The 23,968-nt window shown below is 42.1% G+C and overlaps 1 protein-coding gene across 4 annotated transcripts in view; it reads right to left on the reverse strand.

The window, feature by feature from the left end:
* Nucleotides 1–23,968, reverse strand: part of eml1 (EMAP like 1) — a 76,045-nt gene that overhangs the window by 17,965 nt on the left and 34,112 nt on the right. For 3 of the 4 annotated variants that reach the window (XM_080413581.1, XM_080413579.1, XM_080413578.1), the window contains exons 2-6: nucleotides 16,736–16,921; nucleotides 10,959–11,097; nucleotides 6,089–6,217; nucleotides 5,293–5,321; nucleotides 2,166–2,192 (exon numbers count right to left, since the gene is read on the reverse strand). In XM_080413581.1, the coding sequence (XP_080269707.1) occupies nucleotides 2,166–2,192; nucleotides 5,293–5,321; nucleotides 6,089–6,217; nucleotides 10,959–11,097; nucleotides 16,736–16,921 (510 nt within the window). The remainder of the gene's footprint in view (nucleotides 1–2,165; nucleotides 2,193–5,292; nucleotides 5,322–6,088; nucleotides 6,218–10,958; nucleotides 11,098–16,735; nucleotides 16,922–23,968) is intronic. The other variant, XM_080413580.1, reaches the window with a different exon arrangement.

Raw genomic sequence — 23,968 nt, forward strand, 5'->3', positions numbered from 1 at the left:
GTGGGAGGGTCAAACTTGGGGTCTTTCTGAGCCCCGGTGCCCTGGCAGCGCCAGCCTTACTGCCCACGCTGGATTTAGCACAGCCTGCACTGGGGAGGTTGTGGGCTGACCGGGACGTTATGGCCAACGCGGCAGGACTGCAGCCGGCGCCGGTCCGTTTGGCAGAGCGAGTGAGGAAAATCTGTACTGTGACTATTGTAGAGTGGGAGTAGAAAACAAGAGGGGCATTGTGGGCAGGTTGATACACGGGACCAGGCGGGCGGGCGGGGCGGGGTGACCAGGAAGGTGAAGGGAAGAGGAGGTTGGTAGAATAATACCAGTTAGATGGATGTAAGAAGTGATTTTTTTGTTGTACATTATACATTAGATTTCACTGCTACCATAACACATGGTGCTACGGAGACTAGTCATCTACAGGCGGCTAAGGGGTACTGACTTTAAGTAAGTGATTTTCTTTTGTTAAAATAAGTGTTAAATAGCACTATATACTGATAGTAATCATTGCTGTAGAGTGTTTGTTCAGTAATAGGGGTCTCCCTATCTCTCCAACTCTTTAGAAAATGCATTTTCAGGTCAGGATACCAATTCTATCTAATCAGGATAGAGAACTCATACAGGAGGATACAGGATAAACAAGTGAAACTGGAATTGATGACACAAAGAAAAGCTGCTAAATGTTACTCTCCCCTGATTGGATGGAATTAGCAACCCACCTGAAAATGTGTTTTCTGGAGAGAGCCGGGGAGATGTGAAGACCCCTGTTACTGAACAAACGCTCTATAGCAATGATTACTATGAGAACATAGAGCTTTACATTTTTCACAAAAAATAACCAAAAATGTAACCAAAAAATATCACTTACAGTACCCAACTTTTTAATGGGTCAACTTATTGAGCTGCAAAATGATGCGAAACTATTGCTATGTATGTATGTATGTATGTAATTATATACAGTATGTATATGTATGTATGTATGTATGTATGTACTGTATGTATGTCACTCTGTCTGCAAATTTGTCCACTAGAGGGTGCTGAAAATGCCAAATCACTCTACCAGACAACTCAAATGAAAGTGGCAGATGTCATGTACATATGTTACATTTAACATAATGGCCACGATTAGTCTCACTCTACAAACCATCCTCTGTTCTAAATGTCTTTGATATAAAGGACAGAATGGTCAGATTAGATCTTATACTGTGTAATGACAGGATGACTTTTTCCAAGACTGAGGAATTAGGCAAAGCTATGAGAGGGAATCACCATGGATTTTACTCCAATGCTTTTTTTCTGAGTCAGTGAGATTCACTGCTGGGTCGATGCTCTGGGGCCGTGTGAGAAAATACGTATATCGCTAGCATAAAAGAAAGTGTCTGTCTGTCTGTAAACACATTAGCATCAGGGATAACTCCTTGTTTTGAACTGGAGCAAGTGTCTTTAGAACACAGCATTCAACACTTCTCAGAACACACAAAAAAACAAATATGCGGAGCAGAGCGTTGGAAACATTTGTGCCGTGGCTATGGTGAGACAGAGACTAAATGGCCAAGTGCAATGTGGGGATGTAAAGCAAACACACACATCTAGCAAAGTGGCAGCGTGATCAATGTATACTCTGTCGCGCGCCAGTGTCACTCGCCGAAAACGGCAGATCTACAAGGTCATAGCTTGAAGATCGGCTGTTTTCGGGCAGCAACACCGGCGAACATCGGAGTATAAATCAGGCTACGGTGACACGCAAGCGCGCTGCGATCACTGCAAACAGCCACACAATTTGACAAACCACTCAGTGTGTGTTAGATAGTCTACTGGCGTGTGTATTAGTTCACTCAGGGAGGACAACTATCACAAACACACACACACTCGTTGTCAACTCTCCCCCCGTCTAGGAACAGCTCTCTGTGCATTGCATCACTTGAAATATCCAAGGCCTGCAATATTCTAGCAACAAGTGCCAGTCAACGGACAGGGGAAAAGAAGAGAAGATACGATTTGGAACATCAAATTCAGTATCCCCGTCCTCCTAACCTCAGTCCATGGTTCAAAGTTGAGGTAATGCAGGGCATTATATGGGCCTTGTGAGTGCAGCAATATTCACAGAGCTGTGGCCAGGAGTTTTAAGCTGGGTGGGGGCTGGTGGAGGTGGGGGTGGGGGGGGGGCCTACCTTTGCAGTGGGTCACACGTCGTGTCCCTTGTGAGGTCAGAGAGAGACAGAAGGACCAGGTGAGGGTTGAGATGGCTTTTCCTCACTTTCTGGTCTGTCCTAACAAAACGTTTTCTTCACGTTTCCTGGTGTCAATGAATGATTGGCTTTTGATTGGCTTTTTCTTTAATAGTCTTTATTTCAGTTATGTTTCTTTTCCTGTGTGATGCCCCGGCTTTCTCTGTTCCCATTATGGTAAGACATGTTGAATTTTAACCAATTAAAACCTGGTGTGACTATTTTTGGATGCTAATTTGTTATTAATTATAATAATAATGATAATTATTTAAAAAATATTTAATAGAGAAAATAGCTGATCTACAAGCTGTGAGATTGTACTATAGATCGGTTATTTCCGCTATTTGTTGTACGGCAAAGAATACATTTGGGTTTTAAGTGGTTAAACACTGCCTTTTTTCTGGGGTCACCACCTCTAGGTAATGCAGAACCCTTGAAGCTAATTGTTTCCCAGCTGGTAATGGACAGACTAAGCATTTCTACTTGACCTGAGAGTTTGACCCTATCTATCACCTTGACATAAGCTACCTCATGATGTTTATCGCTTTTTAAAAAAAAAGCACACACATTTGCAACATGTCAAATATATTTGCTACATCACTCTTCACATGGCTGCACACCACTGAAACATGACTAACTCAAACATCTTTCTGGCAAGGCAAATCTTTTTATAGCATTATTTCATAATGCCCCCTTCAATCAGTGCACAGATCGCATGTAAGCATAATCCTGACAGGGCCAACTGTTCCAATTATCCATTTCTACTGGTTAAGTGTATTCTGGTGGTTGTTTATGTCCATGGCACAGCACTTACTGTGCAGCTTTGCAGGAGATAATAGGTCTGCAAATCGATTCAAATGTCCATGAAGCAACATGTTAATTATCTCTTCGGCATCAGCATTCAAACACAGATAGCAAGGGTAGGGGTCATGGCCTTAGGGAGACCTAAGGGCCCATTTACTAAACAAAATTATAGGAATGTTCCCATGGAAGGAATCTAGACATCCGAGAGGTCATGTGATAATGTGTGAATCACTAAACTGCATGGACTCCTTTCACATGAACAGCTCTAGCATTAATTACATTGATGTTGAAGGGCTACACAGTTTTAAATACTGATTTTATAATAGTAATAAAATATATAATAATAAAATAATAATAAGAATTGTTTAGTCTCCACTCCTAGGTATTTTTTGTCACTGCACATTTGCACATAATGTGAAATGTGTCACACATGCTAAATATTAAAGCAGTAACAGTTAGGGGTGTCTTGCTCACAGACACTTAGATACATAGACTTGTCGAGCCAGGGTGAGAGGGACCTTCTGATTGACCGGAAGGACTCCGTCTACCCATTCAGCTATGGCTGTCCTTGGTCTGAGGTTATCCGTTTAATTTACCGGGCTTTAGATAGCTTTATATATGTGGCTTAGGCAAGAATCAGTCACTGGACAAATTCAGGGGGTTTGGTAGAGTCAGCGGGTCAGCCATCTTGGAGACAAGACAAACTGCATTACAATCTGGCTCTCCAGGACACCACTGTATGACTTCAGACTAAAACAAACTGAAACAAAAGGCAGGTGTATAAATCTAATGGAAGCAGGAATTCCATTTACTAACAGATCAATAACATGCTGGAAGATGGACATTTTAATCAATACTCATCTAATTTCCTATTCAATGACATTGTTTTGTGCATGTTTTTTGTTCTTTTCCTCCATTTAGAAAAGTGGGTTAGTCCTCCACTCGTGCACATCAATGAGAATGATGTGCACAGTGCACATCAATGAGAATACCACATAGATCACAGATCATTCTTCGACAATAAATCTCTTTCTACTCTGTTTTGTCTCTCTTTACAAACTACTACTCAACCCAGCTATTAAATATATGACTCAAATATAGGGCAAATGATCAGCCAAACATCCACAGGCACAGCTGTACCATACGGTGTATTAAATTGTATTTTTAGTGTTCAAAAGAAAAGAACAGACTAATTCATGCGTTCAACATTACACAGGTCTTATGCCATTACAGAACGAAACAAAAACACTGGTTTGAGAATCGATGAATGCATGATTTTGTGAGATTTGGAAGAGCAGGGTGAAGTTGATTGGTTAAGAATGGATGATGGCTAATAGAGCACCGAAGTCCTGACGTCACTACCAGTAGAGGGCGCTTTTCGCAGGTTCGTGGCTTTACTTTTTGTGTTGATATCCTCATTGGGGAATCTTAGATCGCTTCATATAAGAACTGTGTTCCAAAAATAAACACGCCACCCAGGCGATTTTACTCATATGGATATAAAGCATCGACTGAAGGTGTAAATGTACACATTTACCCACAATATAAACACTAGAAACGAGTAAAACAACCCAAAGACTACATTTCCCATGAACGCGGCTGCTGTAGGGACAGTGATATCAGACCCGGAAGTAGTAGTTCTTAAGACTTTTAAGGCAGAATTCATTCCATTTTCGCCAGAAACAGGCTGTATCAAATATGAATGAATATCATAAACGATGCAGAGCCACCCCCCTGACAAAAACGCCGGGATGGTGTGTTTATGTTTGGAAAACAGTTCTTATATGACGTGATCTAAGATTCCCAAATGGGGATTTCAACACAAAAAATAAAGCCACAAACCCGTGATACAGCGCCCTCTAGTGGCAGTGACATCAGACTTCAGTGCTCTATGGGTTAAAGGATGAGTGTTTTGAAGGAGATGTTCAAGACACAAAACCGCATCTTAAAAATCTCTCAGTGGTCGTCTGTGTGTGCAACAATCTGTTCATGGTCTGGTTTAGCACACAATGATTCTAATTTCAATTGACACCAAACGTCGGACACAAAACGTAAATGCGTCATTATTCATCAATGCGCACAAAATCATTAGCAAGGTAAAATGTAAAAAAAAAAATACTTTCGTAATTCTTCAAAAGAAATTAAACATCTGACTCACACATTCGGCCACTGAGAGTTTGGTCAACTGTAGAAAGAGTAAATACCGTAGCACACTGCTACCGTAGTCTTTGGGATCAAATATCTGAGAAGGGGTTGTGGGTCTTACCTGCATTGAACACAGGATCCCTCTGTTTGCTGTAAAGTGAAACAGAAATGGAGAAAGAGACAGACCGGCATTAGTCTGGTGTAATAAAAATAATCTTTGGTTTAAAGTTGCCAATAATTTGTCCACCTTTTTCTCCCAATTTAGTCGTTATACCAATTCCAATGCCCCACACATGTCACTACTCGAGCCCTACTGGTGCTTGTTGCTTGTATGGACGCCTGGCCAAGCCGGAGGCACTGCAGAGGATTTGAACCAGTGGCGTATGGTGAATTCTAACGTTGACCGGGACAGAATCTTACCCCCCCCCCCCTCCCTCCCCCTCCCCGGGACCGAGGCCGCCGGTTTAGACGCGGGGCAGGGTGTTTCAGGACGACGGTTCTTCTTCTATTATATTTCTGAATGGAGAGGTGCTCGTCTCTGCACAATGGAGAACCGGTTTGACGGCGAAACTGGTTTTCTAATGGCCACTCATTAACAATTCGGCCGAATGCAAATGAGCCCCATTTGAAAACAAAGGCGACTTAAAGGGTGAGGGGCTGCTAATGTTGTTATGTTGATTTTTTCTTTTTTTTCCCCTGGCGGATCTTGCCGCTACACAGGGGCAAGCAGGGTTCACATAGACCGGGCCATGGCCTCGTAGGCCCCAATGACCGTACGCCTCTGATTTGAACCCTAGTCTCCCCGATGGTGGACCCCTACGCTACCCGAGGACCAAGGTGTGTTGGTTTAAATTAAATTACATCTAATTGTCTAAATATGATAATTGAACATGACAAACAGCTTTTGGGTAGCTTACCTGTCACTTCGCTTGCCGCTGGAGTTACTGCCGGTGGACCCGGCTCGGGTTCGGTTGCTCTTGGAGTCACCCGAATCCTTCCGTGTGAGAGTTCCCACGTGCTCATTTGAGTTGGCTCTCCTCACAGTGCTGCGGCACAGAGATAGTGGACAGATGTTTAGAGTGTGTGTGTATGTGGAGGGGGGGGGGGGAGGGGGTGGAAGATAGGGAAGGTAAGAGAAATAAGTCATGTAACTACCTGACACTGCTTTTCTAAAAATGATTTTCTCATCCAAGCAATATAGCAGTTAAATTAAAAGATTCATTGAGTTTGCCTTATTATTATACATTCAGCTTGACAGTCTCTTTGATAAGGGAACTTAAGCCATATGACAGATTTGTCTGAAGCGGTTACGAATTATAGAATAAAAAATGGCATGGAGAGATAAGAACACACAGAAAGGAACTTCATTACAGGCAAGGTCAGTCAAGGAAAAGACCAGCGTCACCAGCCCACAAGTATTATGCCCTTTACTGTACACATCTCTATAGTGCTAGAGGTACAGAGAAGGCGAGGATACTGTAGATTTCATATCACAATATCTTCTTCTTTCTTCTCCTAAAAGTCATGTGTGGTGGAGAGTTGGTGGACGTGCTAACAGAACCTTTGCAAGCCTGAACATCAGTAATGCAGACAGGCTGCTCATTTACACAAAGAAAAGCCCCCCATCAGCAGTCCATTGGCTGGTAGGCCCACTCACACCTAATCCATCCCACCAGAGCCAAGTCCATTCAAACCACTGGGTATGGCTGCTGATGCTGTCCCTTTTACAGGGTAACTGTGAGTGAGTGAGTGAGTGAGTGAGTGAGTGAGTGAGTGAGTGAGTGAGTATAATACAGAGAGAGAGAGAGAGAGAGAGAGATTCTTTGTATTCGTTTTTTTTTTTTTTTTTTTACCATGAAGAACCATACTAATCATTTGGATAATACAGTACAGTATTTATGCCAGTATTTAGCAATCCACAACAGTCCAGACTAATCCTATTCATAGTACACGAATGCTGTTCCAGTTAATGAAATTAGACAAGAAAAGAATACACAGTATTTGTTGTTATTGATGATGGAGGTGGTACTTGGTCATTCTGTTTCAGGGACTTGAAATAAATAATAGGTGAGTGATGAAAAAACACATCATTAACCACTTAAACTCTATACTTGGCTGACTGGTCCGGAGTCCCACGGGCCGGGCTACCTTTTTTTCCCCCTTCTACACCAAATATCTTCGCTGAAAATAGCAGATCTACAAGCTCACAACGTGTAGGGTTGTGACATGATCTGTTATTTTTGCCAAATGTTCGCCCCCAAGAATAGGGAAGCTAGGGTTCATGTGGTTAAAGCAGTGGTTCTCAAACTGGGGTCCTTGATGCGGTTCAATGGGGTCTCCAGCTAAATCAGTTGATAATATATGGCATCAAAATCACTTTTAACCACTTTAACCCTATTTTATACTTCAGCTAAACAAAAAAACGATCTACAAGCTCATTTGTGAGCTCATTTGTGTGAGCTTCTAGATCGGCAAAAAAATTAAAAACATAGAAAATTTTTTACAATTTTAACACCACAAATCTTCTCTTATGGGGTCCCTGGCACAAAATGTTGTACCCCATCTTTTCAGATGGGGGTCTGCGGCCAAATACATATCAACTTAGGGGTCCTTGGCAAGAAAATGTTTGAGAACCACTGGGTTAAAAAACATTAACCCATTAAAACCGGGAACGCATCTGTGTAACCACTTAAACCATTATTTTATACTTTGGCTATTCAAAAATAGCAGATATACAAGTGGTGCCGCGCTATGAGCTTGGACATCTGCCATTTTAAAAATCGTGAAAATGTGTGCAAATCTTTGAATATATATATTTCTAAAGCAACATTTTTAAACTTTGCTTCTGGGGGTCCCTGAAACAAAACATTTTGAGATGGGGGTCCGTGGCCAAATACATATCTAAAAATGTTTTCTAAATCCTAACAGTATGTTGCTATATCAGTGGTGCTCCAACTTTTTCCATGTCAAGGAAGGATTAAGGAAAATGATATGTATTTGGGGCTTGTATATCTGCTATTCTGAAAATGACACAGATGGGTTCCCGGTCTTACAAGGATCCCTGGCTAATATGCCAAATATGCCGTATTACATTATAATTGCCCTCTATAACTAAAATATTTTACTCAAGAGGGGCAATGCCCGTCGCAAGTTGATGATGTCATTTGTCCATGTGTGGTCCAGCCCTATGTAATTTATGGAATGCAAGTACAAAAAAAACATTTTAAATATTGATTTGATGCTCATATTAACCTTAGGAAGTATTACGTTGTTTCTGATTCTCAGACGCATTCCATAAATTACATAGGGCTGGACCACACATGGACAAATGACATCATCAACTTGCGACGGGCAAGGTGTTTTAGTTATAGAGGACAATTATAATGTATTAAGGCATATTTGGCTTATTGGCCAGAGATCCTTTCAATGGATTAAGTATGGGGGTAAGGATGTCAGAGCGTGACCAACAGTATATTCAGGAACATTCTCACCTGAGGGGGAAGTAGAGAAATCTGGCATGGCCAGACAGAGAAGACAGACTGGACAGAGTGACAGCACATCACAATGTAGGTGGGTAGGATATGTAAATGTCATGGAAGAGAGCAGGGACATTAGACATGCAGGACAGGGAGCGAGGGGATAAAATACACCACATAAACCCTCTAGACCAGTGTTGCCCACAACAACAATGGGCATACATTTGCCTTTAAGCACCATCAAGTAACATCTGCGTCATGATTGCCTCTTGATTCCAAAGTTCCATCTCATCAACAGCTCTTCTAAAAGCAATTTATGTGTTATTATTGTGTGTGTGTGTGTGTGTGTGTGTGTGTGTGTGTGTGTGTGTGTGTGTGTGTGTGTGTGTGTGTGTGTGTGTGTGTGCGCGCGCACATGCGCACGTCAGTGGGTGTGCGTGTGCTGTGCGGTTTCTAAGCTCCTCTGGGTCGAGTAAATATTGGAACATTGAGAGCAACACAAACACAACCACTGCCCTACAAACAGAGACCCTTCATGAACTCCTTTCATGACCAAACACACAACCGGTACTGGCTTAGAAAGTGACAAGCAAGTCAACAAAATGAATTTTATTGAGCCGAGAGCTCAAAGGCCACGGAACCATAGAACATAAACTAAAAGATACATAATATTAAATTCATATAAATACTACTGATGAAGAGAGGGAGAAGACATTTTCACAAAGCTTCTGTTGACAGATAGAAGCTTTAGCGAAAATCTAACCTTGCGTTACCAGGCTTTCCACATGGAGGAAAGCCTGGCTTTCATTCCGAACTGACCAGTGTGATCCTTCTAGGTCTAGTCTCGCCAGTCGCACTATGAGATGGAATAAAAGATGCATACACCAAACAAAGTCTTCCAAGTTTTACTTGAAGATTTTTTGTAATAATAATAATGATAATAATAATAATAATTAAAATAAAATAAAATAAAGATTTGTAAGGGTATGGACACACCAGAGTTTGATTCTGCCTATGCGGCGGATTCTGCCAATGCTTTTCAATGGGAACGTAGCGGAAAGCCGTGCAATGGAAACAAAACACTCCGTTCCCATTGAATAGCATTGGCAGAATCCACCGCATAGGCAGAATAAAACTCTGGTGTGTCCGTTACCCTAAGGAATGGAGAAAAAAAGGGATGCTCGCAACCCATGAAATTCGGATTCATCAAATTACTAATTTAACTTATTAGAGAGGAATTATTTTGGAGGAGAACATTTTTGGTCTCCGCGCAGTTACAGTATATCCGATCTAGACCGGATCAAAAAACTGCAAAAGCAGTTGATCCCAGTCTACTGAAAACCAGACAAGCACAAATATCAGTACTGGCTCAGATTGCCTACAAGAAGCAAATAGCTGGCGCACAGAGAAATGCCTCAACAGAATCACACTGACATTTCCTTTTGCACATTAATATTAATATCTGTCCTGGTGTATCTATGTACATCTCATTGTTCTATTGTAGCTATTCATTTAGATTAGACAGGAGATGTCACTGGCTGCATTCCATAGTACAGGATATAGCTGTTTCCTTGTTATATTCCCCTTGTTCCATTCTGCATCATCAGAGAAGCTCAGGGATAGAATAGCAACTAACAAGAGTATATTGGTTCATTTTGGGATACATGATAAATCCCTGCATAGGGAATAAACAAGGATGCATTGGAGGGAACTGCAATCTGAAATGGAATGGGTCCCTGCTCTCTCCTCACGGTCATCTGATTATGATAATTCCAGTGCCAGTATGATGACAGTGATGGGAACAAGACCGTTGTTCCCCTGACAGACAAGATTGATAACCTGTGCTCTCCGTGAACACACACACATACATGCACACCCACACGCACACACATTAATTCAATCTATAGTCTTGAAGTGACTCTGAATGTCAGGACAGGAGCATAGATTATGATGACAGCACTGCCTCAGTGCTTATCAGCCATGTTAAATGTCAGTGGCTGTGGCATTGAAAAGGCTATCAAATGGGACAATTTATGACAGGGGCTATATCAGATGTTGCATACAGTACATGATAAATTCCTCAGGGACCTAAATGGATGTGGTTATCTGAACAGAACATGTCTGCTATGATTTTAATACAGCATAGTATTAACACCTAGTAATAAAGACTATTAATTTAGATGTCTGGGACATGAGCTGTAGCGGTTGCATTTATATCCCACTCATAACAAGTCATGATTTCTCTAATAAATCTGACTAGATAAGTGGATAAGTGGATTTTTCATTTTGAGTGTGGATCTCGTCTTCTCACCTCTTGTTGGTTGGCGTGGCGACGTCCTTCCGGGAACCGGATCCGGACGGGGATGGGAGGGTACCACTGCCTTTCTTTGGTAGGACTGTCCCGTTGTTCACTGTGGGCCGCAATGGCAGGGTCGCTATCATTGGCCTGGCTAGAAGAGGAATAACCCACAATTCACATTAAACGGTTGGAACATTCATTTGTGTGTGTGTGTGTGTGTGTGTGTGTGTGTGTGTGTGTGTGTGTGTGTGTGTGTGTGTGTGTGTGTGTGTGTGTGTGTGTGTGCGTTTGTGCTTGATTGAGAGTTGCTGAAAGAGTTGCTACAGAGTATAATATGATACTGTAAGAGAAAACTCTCAGTTAGCACAAGACCATGCTGTGGAACAGACTGAATGAGATATTGATAGAAAAAATATTTCATTTTCAGTAAGTGTCTCTGTTCTTTGAATGTATACCATGTTTTCCATCATTGAAAAATGGGTATTTTGACCACTGAGATTTTCTTTGTGTAAAAGATTCTGAATTTTAATGAATCACGTGTGAGGAACTAATAAAGATAAATGAGTATGTTGAATGGCCTCTGCTCTATAAATGCAGTGACTGCACTAGGTTATCTGTCACACTGTTTCATTATACCCCTAAACACACGTACACAGACCTACACACACATTGCTCCATTCATGCTAACTAAATTACAATTACAGTTCTACCACTGCGGAATAACTACTAGACCAGGGGTCTTCAACCTTTTCAGGCCAGGGACCCCCAAACTGATGGGGAGATGGAGCAGGGACCCCCTACCTCGTAGGGTAGGGGGGGCTACCACATATATTGTATATTTATGTATACAATTGTGTTTTATATTGCCTGCTCCTATACGCACCTGCCCCAGTAGGTGTGCAAAATAAGAATTCTCTACAAAATGTGTATTAAACATACCATGTTATTATTGTGCATTGTGCCTCCATTTATCTGTTTGCTATGGATTCATGTTATGTTTAAAGACAATTTGACATTTTGGTGGAAAAAAAGAAAAAAAACGTTTTTTTTTTCCAAACAAAAATATTGTTTAATCAAACAACAATTTCGCGGACCCCCTGCAGTACCTCCGCGGACCCCCTAGGGGTCGCGGACCCCCTGTTGAAGACCTCTGTACTAGACTACAAGATTAGGGAGCAAGGTGTGTGTGTGTGTGTGTGTGTGTGTGTGTGTGTGTGTGTGTGTGTGTGTGTGTGTGTCCGTGCATGCGTATGTAGGTCGTGCAGAACATTGTTTATTAAATATTTAACACTGCAGATAAAGCTCTGTGAGTGTGTGTGTGTGTGTGTGTGTGTGTGTGTGTGTGTGTGTGTGTGTGTGTCTGTGTGCGTGCGTGCAGCTGTGCGGTTACATAAAGGTGCGTGTTTGTGTATGGATGTGTGACCAAAACAACAGATGATACATCAGATAAGGCTCAAACAGTGGGTGGTGCAGAGAGATCAGGATCATAGAGAAAAAGGAATTCAGAAAGTGTGCACGTGTAGCCGGGTTTTAATACATGCTTGTGCCTGTAGGCCTAGTTACAATTTAGGCTAGGCAGGAGCCTCTATACTTGTTTTTGTATCCGAGTTGTACTCAGATTCGTACTTGGTACTTCACTCGATGCGCTGTGAGCTTGTAGATCGGCGGAGACGAAGAGACTTGGTAATGCTAATAATAACAACAATTTGGTCCTCACTCCTTTGCGGCATTTGTCACTGTACAGTAGATTTGCATATACAGTGAAATGTGTTCTCTGCATTCTAAGTATCAGGAGCAGTGAGCAGCTACGGGGGCAGCACTCAGGGAGCAGTTAGGGGTTCAGTGTCTTGCTCAGGGACACTTTGACTTCGGTTTCCCAGGTGGCCTCTCTCTACCCATTCAGCTATGGCCGCCCCTTATCTCTGGTGAACGTTCACGCCACAATGGGGATACTGGGGTTCAAGTGGTTATAAGATGCTCTTATCCAGACAGAGAGACTTACTTAAGTGCAACATCAGAGTAAATGGCATGAATCCTAGTCAACACATTACGGTTAATGGTCACGTAAGACGAGTGCAAAGAAAACAATATAGTGCTTTAAAGTACCCAGGATACCAGGTAAAGGTCAAATAGCATATGTGTCTAAACAACATCTAAACGGTCTAAAGAACATTCTTAGCATTTGTGGTCAAACGAAAACAAAGTAACATAACATGTCAACTTGTCAAGTAACAAATATATACCTGCATAGTATATAATATACAGTATTATTCAACATAGCATAACTTGCATCTGTCAAAATTGGCAACAAGAAGTAATACAAGGAATGAGGACAGAACATGGTGAGGTAAAGTCTGAAGAAGTGAGTTTCCAGAATGCTGTGGAAAATGGGGAGTCACGCTGTATCCATCCATATTTACCCATGTGACTGAGTTATCTAACGAGCCGCTAAGAATAATGTATTTCTTTCATCCAAATGTCATGGGAAGGGGGCAATCCTGACCTGGGCAATATGCAAGATACATATGGAGACATGAAATTCTTTAAGCCGTGCTTGATTGAATGTGTGTGAGTCTTTCAATAGCCTTTCTGGTGAATATGTGAACATCAAAGACAAAGAAAGACATGCCATCATCACATCACATGTTATGTATTTCACCCCCACCTCTGGTGCCATGCACAGGGACATGACAGAAATGAATAGAATGTATTAAAAAAAAATCATCATTATCCATCATTATCATCATAGGTGCAACAAACGGAGGTTGCAGACATATAGTAAGTGTTTACATGAAACGGGTATGGTAATGGCAGTGTGTAGTTTGTTGATTAGTAACATCCATTACAGTGTCATACTGTGAAAGCCAGAATTTGTCGTTTGGTTTCACACAAATATTATATATAAATTATACATATTGTCGCTGTCGGGTGGAAACCTTGCATGTCCCAAACTGTTACTTTTCAGAAAATGGAAAAAAGAACCTGTGTACTAATGGATCCAACGTTATTACATAGACACTTTTCATTGGTGAGTTATTTATAAAAGCCACAGACAGACTTAACCGCTTTCAAATTTCAAAAATAGCGGATCTTGTAGATCTACTTTTCTGTGACACTGTAGTAGGGCATTAGTTTACAAAAAAGTAAATATGGAGATACAAGGTTTATGCCCGACAGCAACGGTATATAGATTATCATCTGGACATTCATCTAAGCCAAAGTTGTCTAACCGATAGCTGATGGATGCAACTGGTCACAAGGTTGGCTACCAAGAGCTACGACGAATGCCTGGGCGATCAGATCATTTATTTATCACATATCCATAGCCCTAACTAGTCCCAAACATACCTAGAAAATACACTTTGATAGTTCAGTGCATGGTTGCACTTTAGCTTGCACTGATTGGTCAGTTAATGTCATATCAGCCATAGAGCATACATAGGCTATTTGGACATTTACGATCTACAAGCTCACAACGAATCGCACCGTGATGCACTGTGAGTTTGTAGATCTGCTATTTTCATCTATTTTCACAAAATTTGGAATATTTTTAAAACATTTTAAGAACACAAATCTTGTATGGGGGTCCCTGGAGCAAAAACATTTTCAGATGGGGGTCCGCGGCCAAATACAGGGGTCCCTGACATGAAAAAGTTTGGAACCACTGTGTTATCACACTCTCTGTCCTTTTATCACTCCCCTGACCCAGGACAAACAAAGGCTGGGAATGTGATAAATAGCAAAATATTATATCCCAAGTACTTGGCTTTTTACTCACAAGTGCCCGGTGATCACAGACTCACAGACAGGGATATATTTCAAGAATCATTATACAGTATAATGTTTCCTAGTGACATAATGTCTGACATGAGATTAGCGGGCAGTGATTCATCAGTACAGTATGTACTGTAGAAGGATCTGTGCGCGCACACACACACACACACACACACACACACACACACACACACACACACACACACACACACACACACACACACACACACACACACACACACACACACACACACACACACACACACACACACACACACACACACACACACACACACACACACACACACACACACACACACACACACACACCAGCACTACAGCAGGCCTGATCAGTGCAAAACGAGCTGGACAGGAGGCCTACCTGGCTTGCCAACATTGCTGTCAGCTGAGGGAGACTTTCTCATCAAAGCTGGGTCTACACACGTACACACACATACAGTAGATATGCCACAAAATAACAACATAGCAAGGAGGAGCATGAGGGAAAATGTAAAATAATTCAGAAGGAAGGAGAAAGGGGGATTTGAAAGAAACATCACAGAGACGGAAAGAAATGGAAAAAGTGAGAGGGATGGTGTTCCTGGGAGAATGTGCACGTTCACATTTCTGTTTTGTACATGCACACGTGTGTGTGTGTGTGTGTGTGTGTGTGTGTGTGTGTGTGTGTGTGTGTGTGTGTGTGTGTGTGTGTGTGTGTGTGTGTGTGTGTGTGTGTGTGTGTGTGTGTGTGTGTGTGTGTGTGTGTGTGTGTGTGTGTGTGTGTGTGTGTGTGTGTGTGTGTGTGTGTGTGTGTGTGTGTGTGTGTGTGCGCATGCATGTGATCCACTATTACTGAAGTGGACTGCAGCAGTACTGCTCTACCATTGCTCTACCCCTTGACGGAGCAGCTTGAAAATTCCAAGTCTTATCATACTTTTTTAGCCAATAGGAAAAGCCTAATGCTGTCCTGAAACCTGTTGTTTGATTGACAATGTCTACAAGCAACATGACTTGTTATGAGCTCGTAGATCAGCTATTTTAGCTGTTTTTGAACATTTTCAAAAAATTAAGGTTTTTGAAAACGTTTTTTTACTAACTGATATGCAATGTGATGTGTTGTGAGCTTGTAGATGTACTATTTTTTGTTATTTTTTACAATATTTGACCATTTTGGCCCAAAATAGGGACCCCAGGTTGGAGGTGTTTAAGAAGTCCCGACGGCCGAAACATCATTTAAATGACAGAAAAACTTAGCATGATGCTGTCTGTGTTCACACTAGCGGTTACAAAAGCTACAAATGACCAAGCGTGGCCAGCTACTGTACAGTACAGTACAAGCTGCCGAGTCACGGCTCAAGCCACACTGCATAGACAGAAAGGGCAGGGTTAAATAGCACAGGGAACCGGCCAACGACAAGAATGAGTTCTTCTATTAGGGAACGCAGGTATTGTGAGGAGAGAGAAAGGGAGTGGAAATAATGAAACAAAAACGTATGATTGATTGACGCTTCGCTGCATCATTGGAAAGCAGAACAAAAGTTGAAGCCAGCTGTTGTAGAAATATTTAGATACCATCATACCAATATAACTTTCCATTCATTTGCATGTGTAACTATTCAATCTATAAAAAATGTATCAGACTGTTCTACTCCACGGAAGGGGGTCCAGTCATAGACCCCCTACAGCTGCAATTTGTGTATGGAGACAATCAATAACACCAGCTCAACTTGTTTTGTAGCGCCTGTAACGCAGCAACATGTGTCTGGAGTCGCTTTGTATCTTCATGACATGTGGCTGACTTCCATTGAAAATGACTTGTAGCATGTTGCTTTGTTGCCTCTAGTGTGAACGCAGCATGAGTGTGCAACACTTTTCTCGTACTTCTAGTGATCAGCACCTCATTGCAGCCCTTGGTGTGCGTTACCATTATACATGCGATCTTCAGTACACCACCATGCATACAATAATGAATGAATGAAGGAAGGAATTAAGGGATGAATTAATCAATGTGTTACCTTTGGTGGGCCCCCTGCGCCCTGTGCCCATGGCCTGTTGCTCCTCAGAGTGGTTGAGCCTGCGGACCACATCGGCCAAAGCGGACTTTAAAAGCTGGATCTCATCCTCCTGCATCTGCACCCGCTGCTCCAGGGAGGCGATGCGGTCCGTCACTTCCATACTGCTGGCTGCTGATGCACTGTCATCTGACCACGAGACAGAGAGACAGAGAGAGAGAGAGAGAGCGAGGGAGAGAGAGAGAGCGAGAGAGAGATGCCATTAGTTATGCACTACAAAGATTCATCGTCAAGGCAGCCATACTATTCTCCTTGGAGAATAATTTGCCGAACAGCGGACAGGAAAAGGGGACTATAGGGGAGAGAGATAGATCGAGACAGAAGGTTTATGGGAGGACTATATCAACCCATTTGAGACCAAGTTCATTATGCATAGATGTTCATGTTTTGTCTGAGACGAGCCTGCAGCTTGCATACATGTCACCAAGGCCTCTGGCTTTTCTTTTAAACCATTTTATTCACGAACTATGCCTCGCTTTTCTATTTGCCAGTGCGCAATCCCTCGCTCTCTCTTCTATCTGTATGCTCGTTATTCATTTATTTGTCTGTCTATTCGCTTGTTATTCAGCCTATCTACCGTCCTCCTGCATGCTTGTTATTTGATGCGTCTGTCTGTCCTTTGAGTTAAAAGTAGCTTAACACACCATTTTCACCTCTGCACCTGACACCCTGGTAGAGGCCAAGCAAGGGCCACCAGCGTCCACTTCATTAACACACACACACACACACACACACACACACACACACACACACACACACACACACACACACACACACACACACACACACACACACACACACACACACACACACACACACACACACACACACAGGGGGGTATCCTCTATTAACACTTTGATGTCAGAGTGGCCTGATGAAATATTAATGTAAATCAGTGCTGTGTTTCCCCTGCAGACTGGTAAGAACAGACTGATGCATTATGCATCAGTACCGCGCCAGCATCTGGTGATTAGGCTAAACTAACTAGCATGTTCCTCCTGATGAAGCTACACTGAACCCAAACAGCCTGCTGAGGTTAAGATTCATGACTCTTTTTAAAATTTATATTTCTGGAACAAGTGAAGCGGAACAGTGCTCTTATTGTGCCAAATTGTTTTTTTTATTGAATTCAGGCAATCTGCTGAGGTCAAATGTGTGATTAGCTCTCTTCACTCTTTTGGATAAACAAAATATGCTTGGGGACCTGTGCTGCTGTTGCGCGTGTTCACTGCAGCCTATTATGCCAAATATAGATCGGCATATAAACTGAGAATTTTAAAGCTCTATTATGTCAATTTAGAGTGTGAATAAAACATTATTTTAGTAAGGTAATACAATATAACTTATACAAATGTGGTGGTTTAATTTGGTCTCCTGCCTCTTCTGTTTAGACGTTTAGATCCTGTGTCTAGGTTGGACATGCCCTTTGACACAATCCTGTTTCTGGTTTGACACAAATTTTGACGTGGTCAACATTCTATCCGGGGTAGAACAGAAAAGTTACATAGTGCAGCTTTAACCAATGTTGATCATTTGAAGACTGTGGGAGCTATTCTTCCAAAATGATTGATATAGCATAAATGAAAACAAATGCCACTTTTTTTTAAAGGACATGTAGTCTTAGGTACAGTAGCTAATAGCTATGCATAGATAAAACATATGCGGATGAAGACATTAAAGCATTTTTATACTGAATCTTTAAAAGTTTAGAGATCTTGAATGATTAACCAATTAAGTGTTATTCCAAAACATTTGATACTGCATCTTGGAAATGAGAATGAGAATGTTTGCCAGGAAGCAAACTGTCAGAGATTAGACTACTGATGCTCGCTGCAAGTCAATTAGTCTGCTAATCAATGATCAGGCTCTTAAGTCACAGTAAATCCACCTCAAATTAGTTTACACATTTGCTGCACATTTATTTTATGAAATAGTTACTGATATACCGTATGTTACACATTATCTCACATGAAAATAGATTTACACAGATTTATAGATACTGATAATTCAAATACGACCAGCTACAGTTCTGTACCATATATTACTGAATATTAAAAAAGAAATCTGAAGAGGTTTTTGGGAAAGGAATTTGGGTATCACTTGCCATGGGGTAATGATGTAAAAAAGGATTATAATTGGGTTTTTGTTGTTGTTTTTTAAATTTTCATATTTATGGGCAATTCCATTAGCGAACAAAATGTCTTCCCGGTTTTGTCATGGGGAAAGCTCTTCTACATGAGACAGTATTGTAAATTAGCGCATTAAGTAGATGGGCTCATAGCAGGAAATGGTAATAATCTGAACAGATTCATAATGAGTGAATAAACCAATTACTGATGTGACAGGACACACTTGTTAAAAAGTGTGTGTGTGTGCACGCACGCGCGCACACGCACACTCACACACACGCACACACACGCACACACACACACACACCTCCAAACTGCTGTGTTTTTCTGACATCGCTGTCAGTGTCACATGTGATTTATATTACACTGGGCAGACAAGAAGAGACACAGGTCTTACAGCAATGCAGCTTCACATCACGACATAATGGAGGAATCACCTCTAAATATAGGACTAGACGTGGCTAATAAGTGTTAAATGTATTTTAAAATTAATTCCTGAGTGTTCCTTTAACTCAGAGAGTGTACAAATGGCAACCAACCATTTGTTTGGGCATTTGTACACTCTCTGAGTTACAAATTAATCAATTAACACTGAGGATTTTACTGTGTACACAAGGTTCAATGGGGATTCCTTTCATAATATCAGCCTTGACTGTGGATACAGTTTTATGTCTACATAAAAAAAGAAAGTCTGTGTTGAATATATATACCCCAAATATATATCAATTTGGGGGTCCTTGGCACAAAGAAGTTTGAGAACCACTAAACTAAAAACACAGCGACAAATAATGTCCTCCGAGACAAAACGGTATATTAACAACACAACCACCACCACGTCTCCTCACCTAAACGGTATATTAACACAACAACCACCATGTCTCCTCACCTAAACGGTATATTAACACAACCACCACCACCATCTCACCTAAAAATGTTTCTGTGGCTCCTTGTTTTTATCTGTGTGTGCGGCGCGCCGGCACGCGGGAAAACACAAGAGAACATCCCCGGAGACAAAACCTTTTTCTATCTGTTCAGCATCTGCCGTGGGTCTGGTCCTAACAGTGACACAATGACAGCATGGCACCATCAATCCCTGCAATACAATGACTGGCTGTCACAGGCCTGATTCCGCAGGACTGGGCTAATCAGCCCCAAACATGCCAGCGCCGAACAGCCTCTGCCTCTATCTGACCCGTTTCGACTCTCCAGCACATCAACGGCAAATTGGCAATCTAATGCCCGATTTATACTTAGTTGCGTGCCATGTCGTGCACGGAAAATAGCCGATCTGTGAGCTTTTAGATCCGCTATTTCCGGGGTGTGACACTGGTGTGCAACTAAGTGTTATCAGGCTTAACAGGGTAGAATGTATCAAACTTCAACATCAATTTACATCATAATCTTATGTTATCTAGGGACCTTAATAGTGGGGAAGGAAAATGGTTTGAGGCAAGCTTTCAAATGCAATCAGTCTCATCCTTCTGTGATGAATTGTTCAAGTTACGTGCAACAATGTGTTAATCCAGTGGTTCCCAACTTTTTTTCCCTTGAAGCCCTCCTTCTTACATTTGACAAACGCTGGAAGCAATATTTTTGAAAGGGGTGCACTGAGGTGGCGGGCTTAATGGACGTTGATATTGGATGTCCGAGTTGTAAACCGATAGGGGGAGAATAGATATTTTCATGGGTTACTATCCACGACACACATGTGTGCGCGTGTGTGCGCACGCGCGTGCGTGTGTGCATGCGTGCATGCGTGCATGCGCGTGTGGTGGGGGGCTCTAGTCTAGAGTGGCTTGCATTGCCCTCTAGTGTTGGTTCTACAGAATTGCCTGGGGAGGGGGGGGAAACGAGCGCTCCTTTTTCAATTTCCCTGGTTTTCCAATTTCCCTGTAACATATATATGGAGGACATAACTGGACGATAGATTTGAATGAAATACACAATTTGGACACCACCACAAGGGTCTAGTCTAGTCTTTAATTAACACCAGAGTCACTCCACAACCCGTTTCAAAATGCCGCTTAGCCACGATCATCGGGACAAAGATGTTTGTATTTTGGTGTACAGGAGTGCTGGAGTACGACAACAACGTCAGGGAGTTTGACACAGAGACCAACAGAAAATAACAGTCCATTGTAAATAAATAAAAACTGGCACTGGCACAGATTCATAAAAGACAGATTACTTGATCACAGTCCATTAGGCTCTTACTGTACAGTATGTATTTTACAGTGGAACTGTTAATAAGAATGCTTCTCATTTGGTACCTGTCCTGCACCATTAAAATTGGCACCTTTTAATGGGTGTTTGTGATCAATAATGAGACCCAGTTAGGGTCTGATATTCCAATATATAACTGTAGCTGTTGTTTAACAGTAAATAAAACGATGGCATGTGTGGCATATTTTAAGTATACAATTCTACTTCCCAAAAATAATTCAGTCCAGTTTGATGTAAAATCTGTTATGTGGTATTCAGTGAGAAGTTATAAGCAATAGAATAATAAATAAACATCAGTTTTCGCAGCAGAAACTTAGCCTACATTTTTATTGGGTGAAGGGGGCGGTAGGGGCCTGTATTGAAAAAGGGGGGAGCTGGCCCACAAAAGGTTGAGAACCACTGATGTAGACCAATGATGAAAGGATGAAGGAAAGCAACTCTCCCACTACAGTAAGACTGTAGAAATGTGTTTTCAGTTGACATTTTAAGATGTACTGTTGTAGGCTGTTATAAGTAGGAGGATTCAAACCAGTAAGCCAGATAACTGGTCATTAATTTAGCTACAGCAACTATCTGCAAGCCACACCGTTATTAGACTATGTGTCTTGTTTTTTTCTTTCTCTATGCGGTCTCTTTTCCAGTAACCTTGGAATACCAAAGGCTGACTTGTGAACCCTCTTTTCGTCACTTATCTGTCTGATAACCAACATGACAGAACATCTCCTAACGCATGATGACCCTGACATTCTGCTGCCTGTTAACCTTCCTCTGAGAGACAGGGTTACTCAGTCTGGATGGACCACCTGCTCTCCTAAGTGTCAGACACTTCAGAAACAGCGATGCAAAAGTGGAAGGAAGGCACGCACGCTTCCGCTTGTTTCCCCCCATTTTGCCGAGTCATACCTGACCTCACAATTATCAATAATGCATGACGCGCGCGCACACACACACACACACACACACACACACACACTCTCTTTCTCTGTTCATCTAAAGGCACAGTATGTAACTTAATCTACAACACATTTTATCAACCTACAGCACAGTGAGCTATACTGTACATGCAGCCAACTGCACTCAGCAGCATACATAACCAGCTATCTTTCTAGCTGACTCATGCGTGCCGTGCACACAGACGTGCACAAATTCACGCACAAGCACACGCACGTACAGGAAGATGTTCAAAAGATTCTCTCTGTGGACTTTGGGGAAACATGCTATTAAGTCATCTGTCAGTCTTACCATGTCCTCTCATACAAATGTCATTCTCTGCTCTGGAAGACAATAATACTACAGCAGGTGATTGATGCCTCATGCCTCTATTAGATTTCCAACAGTCCAGAGGGGCCAAACGGACTGTGCAGCAGGTAGGCTACACTGTGCAGCACTGGGGGGGATTTCAAAAGTACAGGCAGCGATTTATAGCCAGGCAGGGGATCAGAGCACCAACAGACTGCAGGAATTGGTCCGTCAGAACATTATGAATATCATGCCAGGGTTTCAATGCCAGCCAAGCGTTTGGTTTATACAGCAACGCTGATAAGGGGCATCATTACAATAATCTTGTTGCCGGGTGAAACGCAGCTCAGATATCTATCCACCACCTGCCACAAGTGGTTTTCACGTCATGACAGCAAAATCCACAAAACCAGGAAGGTGGAACTGTCACAGAGCTACTTGTTAACTGGGCTGACAATGACAGGTTATACCTTCATGACAGTCTCTTCTACCAAGTGTAATGAGTCGCACTCGTTACATATACGGTATACTGTTTAAAGTTTGAAATGCTTGCTTCATTTAGTTGTGGTTTAGAGGGGTGGTAGCCTGACACTCGCTTCCATTTGTAGGGGTCCATGTGGAACCCCCTCAAGAAACCCTGAGGGTCCCTGGACCCCACTTTGAGAACCACTGGTTTAGAGGGACAGGAAACCGAGGGCAAAGAGATGGGGAAGGACACAGAACACAGCTCTCCAGCCTGGAATCAAACTTCGCGACATCGCGATTATGTGGTTAATCTGGGTACCTGCCGGTGCGCCCAGAATCACAAACCGTATGACTTCAGATTGCTGCTGGCGTTACACTGATGAGCCTATTAGAGAGCTTTCAGATAAACCAAACTAAAATGTCAGGAAGCATTTAATACAAAATGTGGGAGTCAGGAGATTGTGAGCCAGAGGGAAGAATAGCGAGGCTGATCTTTCTAGACCTCTTATAAAAGGTCATGTGACACAACATCAAGTAAATGTCTCGTGAGAGTCGTGAACAATAAACCTGAGCCTGATTGGGTCAGATATTAAAAGGAGGAAGACAAGAGAGATAGAGAGAAAGATAGAAAGAGAGAGTGTTATTTAGTCACTTGAACCCAAGCATACCTTGGTGTAGATGGATCGGCCCAAGTACAGTTGTAACTCAGGTCCATTTTACTAAGAATAGAGGGTTTAAGTGCATGGTTCACAGTCTCATGATCACCACCATCTGTCACCTAAAGTGAAAGGTGAGTGAGCTGACAGAGACACTATTAACCAATCAGCTGGCCATATTAGGGGCATGACCACAACTTAGGGACTAAAAATAAACACGAGAGGATCAGAAAGGGAAGACCTGGAGAGAGAGGAACAACAAGCAAACAACAGCATGTGGGCGGTGACGGAAGGAAATATGGGACTGAGAGAGAGAGAGAGAGAGAGAGAGATGGAGGATGGAGAGCAACAAAACACAGAGGGGAAAAGATGTTAGAGGACAGAGAGGAGAATAAATAGAAGTGTGTGTGTTTGCTAGGGGGGGACAAGATGATCAGAGGCCAAAACGACCCCCATGAGGACCC

The sequence above is a fragment of the Gymnoscopelus braueri genome, assembly GCF_963280865.1.
Source record: "Gymnoscopelus braueri genome assembly, chromosome: 19".
Classification (NCBI taxonomy): Eukaryota; Metazoa; Chordata; class Actinopteri; order Myctophiformes; family Myctophidae; genus Gymnoscopelus; species Gymnoscopelus braueri.